Genomic DNA, 15,248 nt, shown 5'->3' with positions numbered 1-15,248 from the left:
ACTTGCACAAGAATTTAAGAAAAAAACTATAGCTCCAAAATAGATACTACTTTATATGAGAATTTAATGTATAATGAAAGGTGATTACAAACTAGCCAGGAAGGTTAGAATGATTTTTATTCAATATTGGAACAACTGGTTAATAATTTGGAAATAAAATTAATTTAGATTCTTATTTCACACATAATAACAAAATAACTTCCAGATGAATTAAAAACCATAGAGAAACATAAATTTTACTTTAATATTAATCAAACTACTGAAGAGGAGGGGAGTTTGGAAATGAGAAGCATTAAAGGAGGTCATGGGTAGCACATCCCAAGAGTTCTTATGGACCAGTATAGGATGGAGAAGCGGAGGATAGGCTGACATGAATGGTGGCACCCAAAAAATGATAGTGTGACACTGTGTATCAGAAAGATAGGTGCCTTAACTGATAAATATCAAAAAGCTCTAGGGCTACTACAATAAAAGACTCTTGCTTGTATGAATCCCAGTATAAACCTAGCAGCTTTCTCCATCTCTGATCATTCATTCAAAGCGCATGGCCTCCAAGGTGGCCCCAGCATCAGATGAGAAAGACAACGGTGGTATCCTGGCTTTCAACTGCCTGGAATGAGAAGTGACACGTGGCACTTCCACCTACAGTCCAGTGGCCAGAGCTGGTCACACAACCCCAATCACCCCAAAAGATTCTTGGGTTGGTCTCTCTCAAAAGCACAGCCTGGGGCAAGGATATGGGTTGATTTGGGAGGTGATCTCAGGAAGCACTAGAGGAGAGTGGAAAAGTGAAGTAGGACAGTGGCATGAAAGAGTAGGTAACTGCTATGGCCAACCTGGGCTCAGTTCTGCTGGGAACCTCTGGAGAGACTAGGTAGAACATGCCTCAGAATTATCCTTCCAGAGGGGCAAGGAAACTGTGATATTCACCCATCCATTCCCTTCCATTAGTGGTTGAGGGCTGCCCCCAGGAGATTAGCTGCCCAGCACTTCTGGGCATCTGCACCAGATGGGGGCCAACCATGCCCCTGCAACCAAAGAAAGCCATCCAACAGTGAGTGTTGCAGTGGCTTGCAGTGGGAACCACCAGAAGAGGAAAGATGTATGCTCAGGGACGATGGACAGGTACTGATAGCATCTGCTAAAGAAGGGGAGCACATGGGTTATCTGGCAGGAACCACTGCCTCTGGCACAAATGGACAGACCCAAGCTCCAGGGGACTTTGGTTGTAGCCCTCTGAAACTGAAACAACATCTGAACTAAAATGGATAACCAGCCTCGTCTAACCCATTCCTGGAAGAGACATTCCCAAAAAGTTATGGCTGTTATTGCTAGGAAATCTGCTCCTCCAACCAACCCTGAGACCCAAAGACACTTCCTGTAGTGTGCCTTGGACTAGCTTGTGGATATGGAAACTGCTGTTAGGGGAAATGCCCTGCTAGTCTGGGGGGATTCTGGGATGAAAAAACATGGTGCCATCCTCAAGTGGCATGTGGTGTCTGGGGGTGACAGGTATGCCTTCGCTCACAGAACCTTTATCACAAGTTCCAGATAGACTCAGAGGAGGGGAGGCTACACATCTCCCTGGAGGGCCTCAGAGGCTCTGCTATGAAAACAATGCCTGAGACCAGGAGAGAGCAGAAGTTTCTCAAGTGGGAACAGGAAAGTAAAAGCCAATTCTGGCAGCCTGCTCATGTTGCTTCCCTCCATCAGTTGGTGCATTAGGTTAATTATTTATACAAAAAGTAAATACCAAGTTACATTTTAAAATATTTAATGCTAAAATTTTAATTAACATGAGATTTCACTCTAGAAACCACAGGGGTTTATTTTCGGTTTGTGAAATTTTTGTCTGTTTGTGTGGCTTTGTGTTCTCTGCCCTCCACTTCCCCAAAGTGCAGTGTTTCCATTTTACTTCTTATGTAATTACCTAGAGATCATTTAATCTCTACTCATTCCTCAGAGAATTTTCAGTATCTCCATCCAAAAACACAGAGTGGAAAGTTGATCATTTGTGCTCTTAAAATAAAAACTGAAGGCAGAAAACTAATCTCACATTATATGGTATGACAGCTTCTAGTTCAGAACCATCCACAATTTTCTCAATTGTTTTCACCTCCTTTGAACATACAGCAAACAAAAAAAAAGTGTGTGCTTAATCAGGCAATACTGCCAGAATCTGCTCCTACAGGACAGACGCAGCAAGCGCAATAGAAAAGCTAATAAAGCCATTCAAATCATCTTAATGAGCACTAATTAATGTCCCATAGAAGAAAAATAAACACTGCAAGATGCAGCAGTTTCTCAGAAACTGGTTCAGGAAAAGTCACATCAGTGAGAAAAGATGGGATGGTGAATACGGCAGAACACAGTTCTGGTCTTGAGCTCTCCTGTTCTTGCCATGGACATCTGACACCTGTGGTCCTCATCCTGGTCAGTGGTACCACCAACCACCCTCGACCTCCGAGACCAAGAGTCATCCCTGACTCCTCTTCCCTTCCATCCCCTCCCACGTCGCAGTCAACCTCAAAGTCCTGTGGATTCCAGCTCCTACGTGTCTCTCAAATCCATGCTTCCTCTCTCCCATTCCCTTAACTACATCTGAGCACCTGCCCTCATCATATCTTAGCTCAGCTACCTGCAAGCCACCCCAGATTCTGCTGTCTCAGCCTTCCTCTCTCCCCCTCAGCCACCCCATACACCCTGGGAAAAGTGATGTCTCTAAACTATAAAGCTGGTCATCTATGTCCCCTTCATTAAACACTCCAATAGTTTTCCAGCTGTTTCTCAAATTCCAGGAGATCCTCAAACCTATTTTAGGAGGGTCCACGAGTTCTCAAAATTGTGTTTTGTTTAACTTTCTGTTTTCACTTTCATGATCACCTTTTTTTAAGAATCAATAGAAACATATTCTGGATCATCTGAATGGCCATGTTATGACTAAGTGCTACCACATAATTTCACCATATATACTCTTGCATTTATACTATAGTTGATGCTATGGTCTGAATATCCCAGAAAATTCATATGTTAAAACTTGGTCCCCATTGTGGTGATATTGAAGGGTGGGGGCTTTGGGGAAGTGATTAAGTCATGAGGGCTCTGCCTTACAGAATGGATGAGTGACTGACAAAAGGGCTGAAAAGAACTAGCTTAGGCCCTTTGTTGGTTCCTGTTCCTTCCACTATGTGAAGACACAAGGTCCATCCCCTTTGGAGTGTGTAGCAACAAGCAGAGAATGAGCCTTCACCACACATCAAGCTTGCAGGTGCCCTAATCATGGCCTGCCAGTCTCCAGAACTGTTGGGAATGAATCTCTGTTCTTTACAAATTACCCAGGCTCAGGTGTTTTGTTATGGCAGCACAAACAGACTGAGACAGTTGGCATCAAGAAACATTATTTCAATTATCACAGGCTAATGAGAAAATAACAAATCAGGCTTAGTGTATAGAAAGGAAACTGATGAGAAAATTGAGCCATCATACAACCTTGTGGCATGGCACACTGCACACCAAATTCATAAGAACCTGAACAACAGCTGTTATAACCAGAAATAGGGATTTCATTTTAGCAAAAATAACTTCATCCAGAACATTAAATTCATGAAGTTAATCCAAATGTATTTGACTTGTAGCTGTGTTGATATTTTATTTATATATTTGTTTTGGTTATGTGGTCATATGAGAACTCTAAGTATAAAGAGTTTAGACCCATGTAAAACTACTACATATCTGAACTGCATTATAATAAAAATAATTTAAGCAACACTAGGAATCTACAAGAATTTTTTTCCTTTAAAGGAATTCCCATATTTCTCTTATTTGAGAAACTGTGGCCTCAGAATGAGGCTTAAGCTTCATAACAAGACATATATGGGAGAGTTGATATTCTCTGACTTTTTCTTCCATCCCAGCCCCCATCTCCTATTTCCCAGCGCCCCCCGCCCCCGACCCCACAATTAGTTCTGACCAATGGGCTGTGGACAAAAGCAACATTGCATTCATTCCAGAGGAGCCAGAGAGACACTCTCCCTCTATCTCTTCCTGCACTGGTGACTACAGTGGCCACATTTTCCAGATGGCAAGGCTGAAAGCTGGGAGAAGCTCTGTCTACTTGGCTATCAATTGACCTGTGAGGGACACACATCATGTGTGAGAAGTAACCTTTGTTAAGTTAAACTACCAAGATGATGAAGTTGATTTGTTCCTGCAGCAAAGCTTAGAAAACCCTCCTGACTAACACAGCTTCATGAACTGAGCTCTGCTCCCTGATCAAGTCCTCCCTATCACACTCCATGCTCCAAACAACTCTTAGTTCAATGACCTGAACACACCAAGCTGTTTCATCATGGCATCCTACTTTTGCACATGCTGTTCCTCAGTCTTAGAATACTATTCCACACACTCTTCTGCCCTCCTCCAATCCCAGACACAGTGATTCATCCATCAAAACCCAGTTCAGATTTAATTACCACCAAGAAGTGTTCCTCCCTTTCTTAACTCTCTTACCTGCCTCTCCATTACCCTAACGCCACAGAGTGCTCATCTCACCATGTCATAATCGTACATTTCTGTGTCTCACACCTCCTCACCCACTCCCCGCAATCACACTGTGGCAGGGGCAGTGATGGGCCAATGGCTTATTCATCTCTACATCCTCAGGGCCAGCATGCAAGAGCAGGCAGTATTTGGCCATTTGGCCAGGAAGAATTTCCTCCAGGAGGCTGGTCCTAGGGCATTTGAAGGAAGCTGGGTTTGATCCATTACCTACCCAGTAGGAACATCCTACTCAATAGCAGCAATTCCTAGCTGTCTCTACCCCAGCTCCAGGCCAGACCTGCCTGGGAGGCCTGAACCCTCCTCATCATCTCTCCAAACACAGTGCTCTTCAGGTCCCACAAAGGACTCAGACTTTACCCAAGAGGGAGTAGCCTAGGGCCTTGTTCTCAAAATGTGGTCCCTAAAGAAACAACATCTACATAGTATTCCATGGTGTATATGTGCCACTTTTTCATTCTCAGCAAACTATCGCAAGGACAAAAAACCAAACACCACATGTTCTCACTCATAGGTAGGAATTGAACAATGAGAATACATGGACACAGGAAGGGGAACATCACACACCAGGACCTGTTGTGGGGTGAGGGGAGCGGGGAGGGATAGCATTAGGAGATATACCTAATGTTAAATAACGAGTTAATGGGTGCAGCACACCAACATGGCACATGTATACACATGTAACTAACCTGCACGTTGTGCACATGTACCCTAAAACTTAAAGTATAATAAAAAAAAAAGAAACAACATCTACAGAACTTAGGAGCTAGGGAGAAAAGCAGAATCTTAGGCCCCACCCCAGACCTCCTGAATCAGAATCTATATTTTAATAAGATCCCCAGATGATTCATATGTCCAGTAATATTCGAAAAGTACTGGCCCCAGGCAGCCAAACAGAATCCATTCAGCTAAAAGGTAACTTTAATAACAATACTTTTCATTTGTAATAATATCTGGTAATTGCTTTACATCACTAAATCCTCAGAGCAATTTGAATATGCCCATTTTACCAATAAGGAAACTGAGGCTCAGAGTAGTTGGGTGTCTCTCTCAGGATCACATGGGTTTCAGGGGTCAGAGCCCAAATGTGAAAGCAATTCTGATGGACTCACCCCCATAACTACACACTACATGACACCCTGCCCTTTGCAAAATTCTGTCAACATTTAGCTTTCAAAACCAGCCCAAGCAGCTCTGGAGACTCCCCTGTCCCCTCATGCAGCCACTGATCTGGTGATTATCTCTATTCTACCACTTGCTATCCACATCATGATGCCTCTACATACACCACTGTCCCCAAGAGATTGCCAGTTGTCTCTGTATAAAGATTTTACGGGCTTCCCCTACAATCACTGGATAAGTCCATGAAAATATTTCCCCTTTGATCATCAAAGAACACTCTGAGGTTGGCTGGACAATTGTTCTTAAATGAACGGTGAAGATACTGAGGTTCCTAAAGAAGTTCAGTGATTTGCCCCGGGTCACCAGGAGGCTTCAGAACTCTGGGGATGGAGCCAAACTCCCCTCCCCAATTCCCAGTACAGATGTCTTCTTCCCACTCCTTCACTTTCCCTAGATTTCTCTCTTCTGACCTACATTACCAAGCAGTTAACAAAAACATTCTTTTCAAAGGACTCCCCCACATATGCATCTTCAAAAGGGGCTCTGCTCCACCAGCAGACAGGCAAAATTTAGACATTATCAAGAGGCCACCAAAGGAAAAGGTGAGGAAACTCAGGATGCCAGATCAGATACAATGACCCTCCTGGATCCAAGGAAAGGAAAACGTCTTCAAGCAAGAGCCTCCAACTAAAGCAGCCCATCCAAGCCCCTACCCAGTAACCTCACCGTCAAGATAAGACCCCTCTGAGAGCTTCTGGAGGCTGGTGGAGACCTACCCACCCTCCCTGACCAGGCACCACCACCCTCCTGCAGGCTGCAGGATTGAGATTCCACCAGCCAAAGCAGCCCTTTTCCTCCCCTTTGTCGGCTTTAGAAAGAAACTAAGACTGGCTTGTCCAAAGAAAACCAAAACATCTGCCTGAAATATTCAAATATTTAGGGGAAAAAGGGGAAAATCCCTCTTTAGGGGATTTTTTCTTGGGAAAAAAGAGAAGCCAAGAAACGAGATCCTGGGACAACTAAGCAACTCTGTTTTTTGCTTTTCTGAGCACCATGCCACCGTGATCGTTGAGTACTGTGTGCACTGCCAAAGATGCACTGATCGGGGGCTAGTGGACACTGAACACCTGTCTGCCAATCCATTGCCTGGGCATGGGGATCCATCTGCCCAGAAGGGAACACCTTTTGTGAATTCATACAAAGGCACCCTACAGGTTAGCATGGGCTACCTATTACCAATGTTAGTCATATTTGGATAACATAGGAAGAATAAAAACATTGACAGTGAGAAGGGTCCATGTTTTTATCTGGATTCCTTAGAATCAGATCCTGAGATATAAATTCCTATGAAAGTGTATTAGGAGGTATTCCTAGGAAAAAATGGTAGGGATGTGAAGAAGTAAAACAAGAAAGAGTAGCAAGCCAAGCAAGGGAAACAAGCCAAGCAAAGAACCATAGAGGTCAATTTGACACAACTCCACATTGGATCTCTGGAAACAAAGGATGTCATGCTTCAGAGTGTCCCAATCAAGGGCAAAGAAGCTGGACTATTTATACTCCAGCACCCATCAGTCATTTAGGAGGGGCTGCCCCAGGGGAGATGTAAATTCCCAGGCACTCCCTGTTCTGAGTCCCTACAAACATAGGCTTTGCAGCCCAAGGGTCATCCTCCAACAAAGAGATGGAGGGACTGGCAATTGGAAGTGAAGGCACCCAGGGTACCAATGTGCACCAAGACGGCAAAGCTCACCATAAAAGAACATGACTCAAAAATCTTTCAAACCTAAGTGAAAGGAGTTACAGAACATCTTTCAGAAATCACTTTCTGTCCCTTTTTGTTCTTTCTTCAGTGAAGCAATTTAAATATTAAATTGAAATGCTTTCCTAAAGTTGGGCTGTGAGGCAAACCCAATACTCTTTTCTTTTTTTTTTTCTTCCTGAGGGTCTTGCTTCTTGCTACTTTGTCCTAAGGATAAGCACAATGCTTGCCTATTGCTGTAGATGCCTCATTGATCGAGATCATTAGCTCAACATCAGCCCAACAGATCTCCTCTGTAAGCAGTAACACAGACATGTCACAGCTCCTAATACAATCATCAAAGTGCAGGGCCACCTAATTAATGCCAAGAGGTTTTAGGACAGCCAATGATGAAGGTGGGACCCTGCTTCAATTTGACAGCTGTCATCTTGGACAATACATCAAGGAAAGGAAATGGAATCAGCTAGGAGGGGGTGAGGTGGAGGAATGACTAACTGTCAGGAATGAATAACAACCGAGTTCCCTCCACAACTTCTCACACACTTCCCCCCTCCCAGCAGGCAGATACTCTGAAAAGGTGTCCCCAGATGCCTCTGCCAAGCACTGGCACAGCCTTCTCCCTTCCTCGCCACACCTCGCCCCCAGGGCCAGACATGGAAAGGAGTGCAAACGTGATCCTATATTAGAAATTAATTGATAGGATATTTCACGAGCTCAGATTTTTTTATATTAATTCCCAAATGCTCTGCCTGTATCCTTTTTCCTAATCATCTTTGGTTCTTCTGTGTTTCTTTAGTTCTAAGAAGGGTTTCTTGCCATTTAGATGGGTCAGAGACCTCTAGAGACCTGGGTCCACCTCCAGTTCCGCTGCTATGGAGCCGTATGACCCTGGGCAAGGCACGAGCTCTGTGGGCCTCAGTTTTCTCATCTGAGAAATGGGGATAATTCCATTCTTTACAGATTTGTGGAGAGGATGAAATAAGCTTAACTCTAGGTGAAGCCCTTGGTATGTTGAGTTGCACAATAAATGTCAGCTCCCTCCCTGCGCCTTCTCCCTTCTGCAGCCTCACCGCACCTGCACCTTGAAAGACGCCCAGTGCGTTTCCCAGGAAGGGCCCCCCTGCTGGTGAGGGAAATAAAATCAGCTCCGGACAGCGTTATTCCCCCTAGCAAGTGAGTTTCAGGTGGTGTACACCCACAAGCGCGCGCGTTTACACACACGTACACACACATACACACGTACACACACATAGGCACACACACAGTCCTCCGTACACCCACGCGGGGTCTGGCACTGCTGCTCCAACCCGCACGGAGCGGGGTCCAGAGTTAGGGCGAATGAGTCCTCCCGCCCCCGCCAAGGTGGCTCCCAGGACTGGTCGGTGCCGGAGCGCACGGTACTCACCCGGGGCAGGCCGCGCCGGGCAGGCTGGGGCTGGCCGGGCCGGGGGCGGCGGCGGCTGCGGGGCTGGAGTGGCGGCGGGCATGGCGCGGCGGCGGGCTCGGGGAGAGCCTGGAGCAGAGGTGGCAGCGCGGGGACGCGGCTCGACGGTCGAGCAGGCGCGGGAAGGCGGGGCGCGACAAGCAGCCACGAGCCCGCGCCCACTCTCCCTCTTCTCTCCCTCCCGCCGCCCGCCTGCCAGCCCCGAGCCGCGCAGCGCCCGGCGACAGCCACCGGGAACGTCTCCGGGGGCGCGGGGCTTAGCAACCGCGCACCAGCCGCAGCCGCCCTCTCTGCGCCGGTCCCGCCATGCGCGCGGCTCCTGGCCCTGGAGGCCGGGCGGGGCCGGGCTTTGAACTTGCTCCCACACCCCCTGCTTCTCCAGTGAGCGCCCAAAGGCGGTCCCGCCTCTCCCCGGTCCGCGGAGTCCAGCCTCTCTGTTCTCCTTCCCCGCGCAGTTCCGCCGTGGAACCTGGCTGCGCTGGGTTTTGAACGTGACCTTTGCCCCTGTTCTCTGTGGGTGGGTGGCAGCCCAAAGGCGACCCCAGGACCACCAGCCATCCTCATGCCTCCCTGCAGTGCAGGGGCCAGGCTTTCCACACCACTCCCTTCCTCCTATCCCATTCCCGCTCCTCGGATACACTGACCGTAGGTCCCAGGACCGTCCTACTCTAACACCCTTGTTGCCTCCCAGATTCAGAGACCTGCTTACACTCTGGTCCACATTCATGGTCTCAAAGACATAGGCTGCAAAACGTTCCTCCAGCCTAGTGGCTTCTTGGTACCATCTGAAGGCAGCTCGATGGCCCCTTGCGTTGTTGTACCTCTTCCCAGCACCACACACTTGTTCCTCATATTTGCAGGTCCCTCAGGTCTGCAGTGCGGGGTCTGGGGACCCATATTCCCGGGTACTGGCTCCCAGACCTCTCCTGCGACAGATAATACATTCACTGGATCAGCCATACCCTTCTCTCCACAGGGCCGTTGACATGATTACAGAGTGGTCTGGCTATTGCCTTTATCAATCAAGTCACAAAGTGGTCTTGTCTGTTGGGTCTGATGTTGCTGTTCTGTGAAAATGTTTATGCTCAACAGAACGCCCAGGCCGAGCTGACAGAACCAGACCAGCTCCCAGATGGCAGGGACTGTCTTACTCTTTATCACACATAACAAGAAGCCTGGAAGAAGGCTCCTCTGTGTGTGTTCGGCTGCTCAGGGATGACATTAAGGACTCAGTCTCTTTCCATGATTCCACATGGCCACCTTCAACATCTTGCCTTTTCTCCTCAGACTTGTTGCCTCAAGGTTCCAAAATGGCTGCAACAGCCCCATGATGCTGCTGTGCAAAAAATAACTCCCGGTTCTAGCTGGTTTGTTGGCCAGGTACTCTGAAGTCATCATCAACGACCGTTTTCAGCAATCCAGTTCACCAATGGTGAGCACAACAAATGCCCTGCCTTCAAGTCACTCACCTTCTAGTAGGGGGAGACAAATAATAAAATAAACAAGTATGGTGATAAATAGTATGAGGAAAAATGAACCAAGAAAAAGGGAATGTGTTTATGCAAGTTGAGTGGTTGGGAAAGGTAACATTTGAGTAAAAACCCGAAGGAAGAGCCTATTGGAAATCTCTCTGGGAGACAAGGGTCCTTGAGATACTTACACACTTTCTTTTTAAAAGCACTTACTTTTCTCTTTAACAGCCACTCTTCCTGGCCATATCACCTATATTTTAGGAGAAAATAAAAGTTAAATAAACTGAGTTTTAGTAAAAGGTTTAAGTTTTGTAAAGGAGAGATCAGATGACTTCTGTTTTCTTCCTTGCAAAAGCAGCAATCTCACAGTGTTTAATTCCTGGCTGGATTATCACGATTTAAATATGAACTAGATATACACATATCAGGCAATCACAATGAACACCTTAAGTTATCAGATTACTTCACAAGAGTGAGGGATACATCTTGTTGAATATTGGCAAAGAAATTGCTAATTGCCTACTCAACACCTATTTTCATTTCTGATCTGGTGTTTAAAGAAACAATTTTTTAGCTAAGCATACTACAACCTGCAATTTAAAAAAATACATTTTCTAGCCTCCCTTGCAGCAAGGAGTGGCCATATAAAAAGTTTCTGGCCAATGAAATATAATTGCAAGTGTTGTATTGGATTTTCAGTAGATGCCTTAAAGATGCTGATGTGGCTGACAGATGCACTCCTTTGTCCCTTTTCCTTCGTCCTGGAATCCAGGTATAATGATGTGGTGGGTGAGATTATTAATTTCAGTTATTCACTCCATTCCTCAGTTGAATTAGACAATCCACCCTTTATGGTACTTGGAGTGTGTTTCCCTGTACCTTGACTTTAGTCTTGGCCATCTTTCTTTTTCTTTCTTTTTTGTTTTGTTTTGTCTTTAACTTTAAACCAATTTCTTATTACACAAAGGTTGTCACATAAGTGGATATTTCTCTACTTTGGACATAATTATTCTCACTCTCCACAGAAAGGCTGCTTAACTTCTCATCTGGTGGTGGTAAGCACTAAAATCCTGATTTTAACAGAATAGTAGTAAAAATGCCTCAGTTATTTAAGTTGAAGGTAGTACATTGGTACATGACTCTTGTACCCAATATCAGGAATGTACAAATGTCTCTTTATTCAAAAATACAAAATAAAGTATTGGTAGGCATGGACAATGACAGCAGTAAACCATTATATATTTTGTCAACTGAAACCAGTAACTGATGGTTATAATGATTTCTTAAACATCAGTCAGCCTTTTCTTCATTTTCTCCAGCTGACTTCTCTGAAGTTATTGGTGAGGAACACTGCCTTGGACTTCCTGTCACAGTTCATTAATAAAGGTAAAGCACTATTCTAGGAGTTACAACATGCCCCCTCCCGTACCACATCCCATTCCACCCATTGCACCCATTCCAGGGTCCTTCTCTTCTTTAGGAATTTCTGTGACTACAACTTCTGCTGTAGTTAACAGAGAGGCCACACCAGCAGCATCCAATAAAGCAGTTCTCACAACCTTTCTTGGGTCAATAATTCCTTTTCCTACCATATTCACAAAATCTCCGACCCTAGTAGCATCATAACCAACTTCTGAGGAACGTTGCATAATTTTCTCAACTATCAAAGATCCTTCAACACCTGCATTCTTAGCAATGGTCATTGCTGGAAGTTTGAGTGTTGTTTTAATTGTTTATATACCAATTATTTTATCTTCATTAGCTGGAGTCAACGAGTCCAAGGCTGGAATGCACCAAAGCAGGGCAGAACCCCCTCTCAAAACAATGCCTTCTTCAACAGCAGCTCTTGTAGCATTAGGGGCATCTGTAACTCTTTCTTTTCATTCGCTTCAACATCACTTGTCTCACCAACCTTTAGCATAGCTATTCCATCTGAAAGTTTTGCCAGTCATTCAGTTTTTCCTTTTCATATTCACTAGTTGTGACATCTAACTGCTCAATGATTTCTTGAATATGTTTTTCAATTTGAGCCTTGTCTCCTTTTCCTTTTAAGAACATGGCATCATCTTTGGTCACGATGACCTCTCCAACTTTTCCTAAGTCATGAGGCTGAACATCTTCAAGATTTAGGATCAACCCTCTTTTCCAAACACTGCACCAACAGTAGTAATAGCCAAATCTTTGAGATGGTTCTTTGTCACCAAACCCTGGAGCCTTGACTGCCACAACCTGAAAATCAATCTTTAGGCTGTTCAAGACAAGTGTACTTAGAGCTTCTCCACCAACATCTTCAGTGATTATGACCAAAGGCTTATGGTGAGCACTGGCAGTTTCAAGAGCAGGTACAACGGACTGGACACTAGAAATTTTCTTTCCACTCAACAGAACATATGCCTCCTGGAATTCACCTTTCTGACCTTTTGATGTATTAATAAAGTATGGAGAAACATAGCCTCGATCAAACTTCAAGTTTTCAATAATTTCTAATTCATCATTCAGTGTTTTCCCATCCTTTACTGTTATGACACCCTTTCTTCCCACCTTTTTCACTGCATCAGAGAGGATATGGCCAATTTCTTTGTCTCCGTTTGCAGAAATTGTAGCAACCTGTGCAGTTTCTTCAGGGGTGGTCACAGGTTTAGACTGCTTTTTAAGTTCAGCTATTACAGCATCAACAGCTAACATCACACCTCTCCTGATTTCCACTGGATTAGCACCTTTGCTAATCTTCTCAAAGCCTTCCTTGGCAATAGAGCATGACAGCACAGTAACAGTGGTAAGGCCATCCCCATCCTCTTCATTTGTGTCATTGGCAACATCTTGAACAAGTTTAGCTTCAATGTTTTTATATTTATTCTTTAAGTCAATTGACTTTGCAACAGTCACACCATCTTTTATTACTTTGGGACTTCCCCAGCTCTGCTCAATAATCACTGTTCTTCTCTTTGGCCCCATTGTAATGGCTACAGCATCGGCTAAAAGGTCTATACCTTGACACATTAAGGCTCAGGCATCTGCACTGAATTTTACTTCTTTGGCATAAGCCTGAGTGAGATGAGGAGCCAATACCCTGGACAATGGTCTTATCTAAAGACTGTGGGGAACCGAAGCATTTCTGTGAGGTGGTGGCAGGGCATGCCCGGGGCATGGCGAGGCAGGTCGGCGGTGAGTGAGGCCTTTTTTTTAAGACTTAGTTTCACTCTTGTTGCCTGGGCTGGAGTCCAATGGCACAATCTCGGCTTGCTGCAACCTCCGCCTCCCAGGTTCAAGCAATTCTCCTGCCTCAGCCTCCTGAGTAGCTGAGACTACAGGCGCACGCCACCACACCTGGCTAAGTGACCATCTTTCTTACTTTGGCCAGTGGGACGTTATTGAACATAATGTGAACAGGGGTTAGAAAGTACTCCCATGGTTTGGTTTGCCCGGGTATGCTTCTGCCAATAGCCTAGATAGCTGCTGGTCCAAGATAAATATGGAGAAATATGATGCAGACCTAAACTTCAACAGGTAGCTAAGTTCAGCCAACCTGCAGCCTGAAGCAGACCTGTAGGAAGGAGACAAAAAAAAAAATGCCCATTGTTGTAAGCTACTGAGTTTGGGGCTGGTTTGTTACTCAGGATTATTACAGCAAAAGTTAGCTAACATGATGGTTGATGATGATTGGACCCCCAGCAGCCTACTTAGGTCATGTGGTGGCCTTAAAAGTGGAAGCCAAGCCCTAAGGATCACAGAGCAGAAACATAGAATAACCCGTAGTCCCTTGATGTCATGAAGCTACCGCACCACCCCAAAGTATTAAATTTGCACTTCCTTTTTAAGAGAGAATAAATCCCTATATGATTAAGCTGCTATGGTAGGAGCCATCCCTTGTTATTACCTGTCAAATGATTATTTGTATCAATTCACTCAAAAAAGAAAACACTTTTTTTCATATTAAGAGAAACATTGAACACACACAGTATCAACATTTAAATGTAAAATAGAAGACAGAAAAGGATCATCATGCTTACAGTAAACCACTTAACTAGAAACTCATTTAGCATAGCTAAAAAGAATGGGACAATAGCCATTGTGGTCTAGCCAAGGTGTCAGGGCTATTTTGGTTGCAGGTGAGCAAAATTCACTCAAGCAGCTTATTTTAAGTGGCAGGGAGCACAGGGCATTTTAAAGATATCTGAAAAAATCTCAAACACATCCAAGAGCTGATTGGTGACCACCTCAGGACCTTACTCTCAAATGTCCCCCACAATAGCTGTTTCAGAATCCAGTTTCTCCAAGGAAAGAATATAGTTGGCCTAGACTATTTATTCTAAACAGGCCACTTAAATCATTAGCCAGCACTGGATTGGCTGCTTTGGGATGGATGTTCAACCCTGGTCCAAACAATTGTGGCTCAGTGGGAAAGAAGATAGAGGAAGAAGCATTGAATGACAGTCATTCTGAAGCTGTGCGTGGGACATTTTAAGCCAGGAGGGGAACTTACATATGGCAGGCAAATTGACTGGCATATCCAAGACACCCGGTAAGCTTTGTTGAGGAAAGAAAGAAAACATTTCCAGGAATTCAAGCCTGGGTAGGATACCATTGTGTTTGTAGGAGTGGTTGGAGGAGACAGCTAGACAAGAGGCATGATGGAGCCTCTAAGACAAATGTTCCTACCTCATGGCATCACCCAGGACGACTCCAGATTGGAATCTCAAGAAAAGAGAAAAATTCTAAATTTTCTATAAATTGATATTCTAACAAATTTGCAATGTGTTTCTTCAGTCTTGTCATCATGTTGATAGAACATTTTTATGTGCCTCCCCACCCCAAGATGTCACCAATCTCTTTCCTTCCCTCTCCAGGTAAACTTCTTGAGAGATTACTTTATATTCCCCAACTATACTCTCTC

General features: G+C 44.9%; 1 protein-coding gene and 1 pseudogene across 1 annotated transcript in view; both read right to left on the bottom strand.

The window, feature by feature from the left end:
- DCLK3 (doublecortin like kinase 3) overlaps window positions 1-9,208 on the bottom strand; it is a 57,713-nt gene extending 48,505 nt beyond the window's left edge. Inside the window, exon 1 of the mRNA XM_055283552.2 lies at window positions 8,844-9,208. Coding sequence (XP_055139527.1) covers window positions 8,844-8,925 — 82 coding nt within the window. The 5' untranslated portion in view covers window positions 8,926-9,208. The remainder of the gene's footprint in view (window positions 1-8,843) is intronic.
- A 2,446-nt stretch (window positions 9,209-11,654) lies between these two features.
- On the bottom strand, window positions 11,655-13,592 carry LOC129491071 (60 kDa heat shock protein, mitochondrial-like; annotated as a pseudogene).
- Between the last annotated feature and the right edge of the window lie 1,656 nt (window positions 13,593-15,248).

Source organism: Symphalangus syndactylus, chromosome 1 (assembly GCF_028878055.3).
Source record: "Symphalangus syndactylus isolate Jambi chromosome 1, NHGRI_mSymSyn1-v2.1_pri, whole genome shotgun sequence".
NCBI classification, from domain to species: domain Eukaryota; kingdom Metazoa; phylum Chordata; class Mammalia; order Primates; family Hylobatidae; genus Symphalangus; species Symphalangus syndactylus.
This window is presented reverse-complemented; position numbering and strand designations above follow the sequence as displayed.